The 7,025-nt window shown below is 42.5% G+C and overlaps 1 protein-coding gene across 1 annotated transcript; it reads left to right on the forward strand.

Annotated features, from left to right (window-relative positions):
- Positions 1–298: 298 nt before the first annotated feature.
- LOC133662836 (la-related protein 7-like) lies at positions 299–7,025 on the forward strand. Its single transcript, XM_062067008.1, has 9 exons — positions 299–481; positions 554–656; positions 719–967; positions 4,908–5,055; positions 5,135–5,277; positions 5,353–5,444; positions 6,353–6,512; positions 6,592–6,683; positions 6,744–7,025. Exons 2-9 carry the CDS (start codon positions 554–556, stop codon positions 6,819–6,821), a joined length of 1,065 nt encoding a protein of 354 aa, XP_061922992.1. The 5' UTR covers positions 299–481; the 3' UTR covers positions 6,822–7,025.

Below are 7,025 nucleotides of genomic sequence, written 5' to 3' on the forward strand. Positions count from 1 at the left end.
TTTTTTAACATTCATTATTGTTTTATGATTTGTTTTTTTACAATATGTTTATGCATGTTTTTGTCATGTACAGTATTTTAATTGTTACCCTAATATTTTCTGATTATTTTATGGTCATTTGTAATCATTATTTTTACAGTGTTCCTAAAAAATGTCATTCTTGTTTGTAGATTAAAAAAAATAAATGTGTTGTGATATTATAGCTTATAACAATGTGATATACAATAACATAGCTTAAATCAATGACTTGCAAAGGTCTGAAATATTATAATTCTGTATTATGATCCTTGTGTAATACCCCCCTTTTTTTAATAAGGAACTTCTGCCCAAGGATGTGACTCACAGCTGGATCGAAAAGGTCTTCTCTAAATGCGGAAGCGTTCTTTACGTGAGCATTCCGAGGTATAAAACTACTGGCCACTCCAAAGGTTTTGCCTTTGTGGAGTTTGAGACGTCCGAACAAGCAAGTAAAGCCATCGAGGTGATCATTTCATATGTTTTCCTCACTAACATTTGATTTAAGACAACACAACTGACAAAAGTTTCAATTAAGATGCTGAACAACCCTCCTGAAGATGCGCCAAGGAAGCCTGGAATTTTCCCCAAGACGCTACATGGGAAGCTTTTCCATCTGCCAACAGACAATCCGCATCCAGGTAGGACTGCTTAGTCGTCCAGAGAAAGCAGGTTTCCCGATTTTCTCACGCCATATCTGCAGGTGGAGGCGAGGAGGAGAAGAAAAAGCGCAAAAAGAAAAAAAAGAAGGTGGAGACGCCAGCTGAAACCGCCCCGGTGCTGCCGATGGAAGCTGAGTTGACGGATCAGCAGCAGCTTAAGAAGAAGAGTCAGTGTTCAGATGCTGGTGAAATTTCAGAGAAAAAAAGACAACGTTCACACTCAGCGGATGAATCGGAGACAGAAGTGCCTTCCAAAATGAGGAAAAAAGATGACGACGTCTCCGACAGCAGTGAGTTCATTTTTAAAAAAAAAAAAAGAATAATAAAATAAAATAAAAACAAAAAAATAAACTACCATATTTTTCGGACTATATGTCGCTCCGGAGTATAAGTCGCTCCGGAGTATAAGTCGCACCGGCCGAAAATGCACAATAAAGAATGAAAAAAAACATATACCGGTATACGTCGCACTGGAGTATAAGTCGCATTTTCGGGGGAGATTTATTTGATAAAATCCAACACCAAGAATAGACATTTGAAAGGCAATTTAAAATACGGTAAATAAAAAATAGTGAACAGGCTGAATAAGGGTACGTTATATGACGCATAAATAACCAACTGAGAACATGCCTGATATGTTAACGCAACACATCATGGCAAGAGTCATTCAAATAACTATAAAATATAGAACATGCTATACGTTTACCAAACAAACAATCTGTCACTCCCGATAGCTAAATCCGATGAAATCTTCCTCCCCGGTGTCACCTCTGGTATGCGCCGTTTCCTTTCTTTCTGCTGCTCGACCGCCGTTTTCTGCTGCATATTTCACTACGTCCAGCTTGTAATCTGCAGTATATGATTTCCTTTTCGGTGCCATTTTATCAGAATCAGAATCAGAATCGTTTTATTGCCATTGTTTGAGAACGGGTTCACAAACTAGGAATTTTTCTTGGTGCAAACGTGCGACATAAAACACATATAACACATATTTGGTATAAAAAAGAGCTGTGACTGAGCTATCAGATAGACTTAGAAGGGATTCAAGGAATTCAAGGAGCTGCTGTTAGGAGTTATTGTTCATTTGCCTGATGGCCGAGGGGAAAAAACTGTTCAGGTGGCGGGAGGTGTGGGTCTGGATGGAGCGTAGTCTCCTGCCTGAGAGGAGAGGGGAGAATAGCGTGTGTCCAGGGTGAGAAGAGTCAGCTGTGATCCGACCCACACGCCTCCTGGTCCTGGAGGAGAACAAGTCCTGGAGGGATGGGAGCTTGCAGCCAATCACCTTCTCAGCAGCACGTACGATGCGTTGCAGACTATTCTTATCCTGGACTGTGGCGCCGGGGAACCACACTGTGATGGAGGAGGTCAGGATGGACTCTATGATGGCTGAGTAAAACTGCACCAGCATCTCTGTCGGCACCTTAAGTTTCCTCAGCTGCCGCAGGAAGTACATCCTCTGCTGGGCCTTCTTGATGAGGGAGCTGATGGTCGGCTCCCACTTGAGGTCCTGGGTGATGGTGGTGCCCAAGAAACGGAAGGAGTCCACAATGGGGACGGGGTGGGAGAGTCAATCAGGGTGAGGGGGGATGGTGGGGCTGTGACTTTCCTGAAGTCCATGATCATCTCCACTGTTTTCTGGGCGTTCAGCTCCAGGTTGTTGAGGCTGCACCAGGACGTCAGCCGGTCCACCTCTCTCCTGTAGGTGGACTCATCGCCATTCGAGATGAGCCCGATGAGGGTGGTGTCATCCGCAAACTTAAACAGTTTTACGGATTGGTGACTGGAGGTGCAGCAGTTTGTATACAGGGAGAAGAGCCAGGGGGAGAGTACACAGCCCTGAGGAGTACCAGTGTTTGTAGTTCGACTGTCCGAGACAATCTTCCCCAGCCGTACGTGCTGTCTTCGGTCTGTCAGGAAGTCATTAATCCAACTGCAGAGGGAGTTGGGCACGCTGAGCTGGTAGAGCTTGTCTCGTAGCAGTCCAGGGGAGGATGGTGTTGAAGGCAGAGCTGAAGTCCACAAACAGGATCCTAGCGTAGGTTCATGGGGAGTCCAGATGCTCCAGGATGAAGTGGAGGGCCAGGTTCACTGCATCATCCACAGACCTGTTGGCTCTGTAGGCGAACTGCAGTGGGTCCAGGAGGGGGGCGGTGATGTCCTTGAGGTGGGGCAGGACCAAGCGCTCAAAGGACTTCATGACCACAGACGTCAGCGCGACCGGCCTGTAGTCATTTAGTCCTGTGATCCGTGCTTTCTTGGGGACAGGGACAATGGTAGAGGTCTTAAAGCAGGACGGCACGCGGCATAGCTCCAGAGAGGTGTTAAAAATGTCAGTGAAGACAGGAGCCAGCTGGTCCGCACAGTGTCTGAGAGTGGAGGGGGAGACACCATTAGTTCAGCCCTTCTCAGTTTTTATAAGTTACCGCCAATATTGAAATAATCCATTTTAATAGCTACGGATGTAGCAGCAGTTAGCATCCCATGACCCACAATGCACTTCTGCCATGACGAACAATGCACTTCTGCCATGACCCGCCCCCGCCGAATTCTTATTGGTTGACGTGTGTGACGATTGCTGACGTGTGTGTGATGATTGCGGACATTTGCTTCGTCTCTTACGCGAATGAGATAAATAATATTATTTGATATTTTATGGTAATGTGTTAATAATTTCACACATAAATCGCTCCGGAGTATATGCCGCACCCCTGGCCAAACTATGAAAAAAACTGCGATTTATAATCCGAAAAATACGGTATATAATCAGCGTTGTGCCTCTTCCCCCTTGTTGTTCTTGGCTGCTGGAAGTGCAACCAAGAATATGTGTATATATGTGTGTGTGTGTATGTATATGTATATATATATATATATATATATATATATATATATATATATATATATATATATATATATATATATATATATATATATATATATATATATATATATACATACATACATATCAGTGACGTGCGGTGAGGTTCATGGCTGGTGAGGCACTGACTTCATCACAATCAGATTACAAACATATGAACCCTAAAGAGTATCTTATTCACCATTTGATTGGCAGCAGTTAACGGGTTATGTTTAAAAGCTCATACCAGCATTCTTTATACAAACTGTAGCACACAAAAAAGCACATTTAATAAAAAAACGTTATTATGGTCTTACCTTTACTTATAAATAAATCCACACAGCCAGCCTTTTCGTGTGTACCACGCCGTTTGAAAAGAACGGGTCTTCTGTCCCGAAGTCTGAAGCAAACCTTTTAGCTCCGGCGTTGGTCTTCCTTTAATTATTACCACCTGTTTCGATTGAAAGTCCAGTTTAGAAAACTGTTTTATTTTAGATATGTAATCCTCCATGTTAAAAGTCCAGGCGAGAGGAAAAAATAAACGATCGCTGCCGCTGCACTTGACTTGCTAACTGTAGCTTGTTGTCACTTATTCTGCAGCCGAGTAGTCGCAAGAATGATCCCTGGGATCACTAGCGCCCTCTACCACCAGGAGGCGTGCCTCACCCAGTGCGTCTTCACAGCACAAGAAATACGTTACACACATACAGTTGTTGACAAAATACACTGTACATTATATACCTCAGCTAACTAAACTATGGAAATGTATAATATAATTCATATAGCAATACGGTCTCACTGCACAGCAGGCCAGCAGTTAGCCGAGTCATTGTGCAATCCATGGTGAGGCTCAACTGGCTGCTGACTCACCGCAAGTCTCTTCTCAGTATTTGAATGGCAAATGTGAAAATTCAGCTATTTTGAATAAAAATAATCTAAAACTGGTGAAGTTAAATGGAAAATAACTTTATAGTATAATCACTGGATACATATAACAATTTAATTAATTGTTTTTCTTTTTACATTTTTTTTCTTTCCATGATGGCACGTGAGGCACTGCCTCACCTGCCTCCCCTGACTGCACGTCACTGATACATATATATATATATATACACACACGTTTAAAAAAAAAAAAAGATCACAGTCAATAAAGGCGGATTGTCTCGTGCAGGTTAATATCAAGCATCGTTGCTTCCCTATTCTTTACTACTGCGGTGACTTCTAACATTTCCGCCATGTTTGATCGAGGAAATATGCTAACAGCTGATCAGCGTGATCAAACTAATCGCGATCAACGATCACGATCACGATCATATAATCGCCCAGCCCGAGTATGTACAGTAAAAAAAAATTAAATTCTATTTGGTGCTTCACAGATGCTCATGTGGAAGGCGAGAGGGGTGTGGAGGACAGCAAAGAAAACCAAGAAGATTCACTAGTCAAAGTGAAGCGCAAGCGTAAAAAGAAACATAAGGAGAAGCTGAAAATCGAAGAGGAGGTCATCCCACTGAGAGTCTTGTCCAAGTACGAGCCCATATGAGCTACATAACGTAATGCTGTGTCACAAAGGAACAAAACGCTTTCTTCGGTTTTGTCTTGTTAGGAAAGCATGGCTTGACCTCAAAGTGGAGTACCTGAAGCTCCAAAAGTGCAGCATGTCATCCCTGAAAAAGTGCATGACACAGCTGGACGGCCAGGAGTGCAGCACAGGGACGGAAGGGGGTGGTGAAACTCGGAGCGAAACAAGTGCGCAACAGCTGTAATTCCATTTCCACCAATTGGAATATGGCAGTAAAATTGCATTTATTGTGTTTCTTACAGTGGAGGTTGTGAGTCAGGGTCCCCAGTTCACAAGTGGCGTCATCATAAAGATTACTGACAAGAAGGCGCTTCCAGGGAGGAAGATGATTAAGGTAGATTGCACTTCAAGCCATGATGTCTTGTATTTAGATATGTATTAGAAATGTGCTGATCGACCGGCCAATGATTAGTATGGGATAATTTTTGTGAAAAAGTTTGTGATTGCCATTGCTAAACATTTTACACATCGACAGCAGGCCAGGAGCGGGCATGCTGATAGCTAAGCTAACATATATGATAGCTAAGTTCTTAGTAAACTTTCAGAAGCGTACATGGAACCACATTGCAGCAAAAAGTAAGCGGACATTAACGGGAAATTAACAAGTATATTGATAATAGTCCAGAGAGAAGATAACACAACAGCAACTGTTGATGTGTCAGCTTTGTCAGTCAGTACACAACATGTAAGGTGAAGCCAGATTGATCCATAAATTGGTGGTGTCGATCCCTTGGGGGTTATCTGTATATGATCGATACTAGAGTGACTGGGCCGATATTCTAATTGTTTATAAGTCTTTTTTTGTTGTTTGTGTTAATGTTTACAAACTTGGAATAATTCTGGATGACTTTGAGGGCAAAAAGCATATTATTTTTGTTAGTTATTGAGTTATTTTGTTCAAACAATTGTATGAAATGTATATAAGAATATAGTATAAGGAACTAATTTTCAATATTGTTATGGTTTTGTTAATCTGTCATTAGCACTCACCATAAATACATTGAAAAATTCACAGTTACTACATATAATAGGTATTGGCCCATCTCACTCATAGATGACCATATAACCTCCCAAGCCATGTACACTCGCTGCAGCCGAGTAAATATATGCCTCACGTGTCTCTTTGAGGAATTACTCTAATTTTCTGCCTAAATGGGCTGCAGAGGATATCGTTTTTGTTATTATTTATTTGTTGTGGTGCTAGTGAGTCATTGGCTTTGCTGACTTTTGTCTTCCACGTAGGATACTCTTTCCAAAATCTCCCCCGTAGCGTACGTGGACATCCTGGAGGGTGACGCAGAGGGCTTTGTGCGCTTCCCCAGCCCAGAGGACGCTCAGGCTGTCAGCAATGTCGGGGCTGATCTGCAGAAGGAGCACAGCTGGCATCTGGAGATCCTCTCAGGTGGGATTCTGCAGAGTCTCGACACATTTCTTCCCATAGACATTTGTTGACATGTCACAAATGTGGATTGGGGTCAAAGGTGACCACGAGCAAAGGTACTGGCAGAAGATATTGGTGGATCGTCAGGGCAAACTGAATCGTCCCAGGGATAAGAAGAGGGGCATAGAGAAGGTGAGATTGCATGACACGGCCGCCCTGATACTCTCATTAAACCCTACACTTTAATTTCAGCTCATATCCAAAGCGGAGAAGATCATAATGGCTCGAGCCAAGGAGGCCCACAAGCACATTCGCTTCCAAGATGACTGACAAAGGTTGCTCTATTTTTACACAGCAGCAAGTTTTGACTATCTCAAAGGTGTGTCAAAAATTATTCATTTTTGTGATGACTATTTCCCCGTTGGAGATGTGACAATGTTTTTTTTAATGTAATTTTACAGCAAATTTAATTCATCAGTTATGTACAGAACTGGAGTGTGCATTAAAGGGAAACCGCTTGTTTTGAATGATGAA

This window comes from Entelurus aequoreus, linkage group LG12, assembly GCF_033978785.1.
Source record: "Entelurus aequoreus isolate RoL-2023_Sb linkage group LG12, RoL_Eaeq_v1.1, whole genome shotgun sequence".
Classification (NCBI taxonomy): Eukaryota; Metazoa; Chordata; class Actinopteri; order Syngnathiformes; family Syngnathidae; genus Entelurus; species Entelurus aequoreus.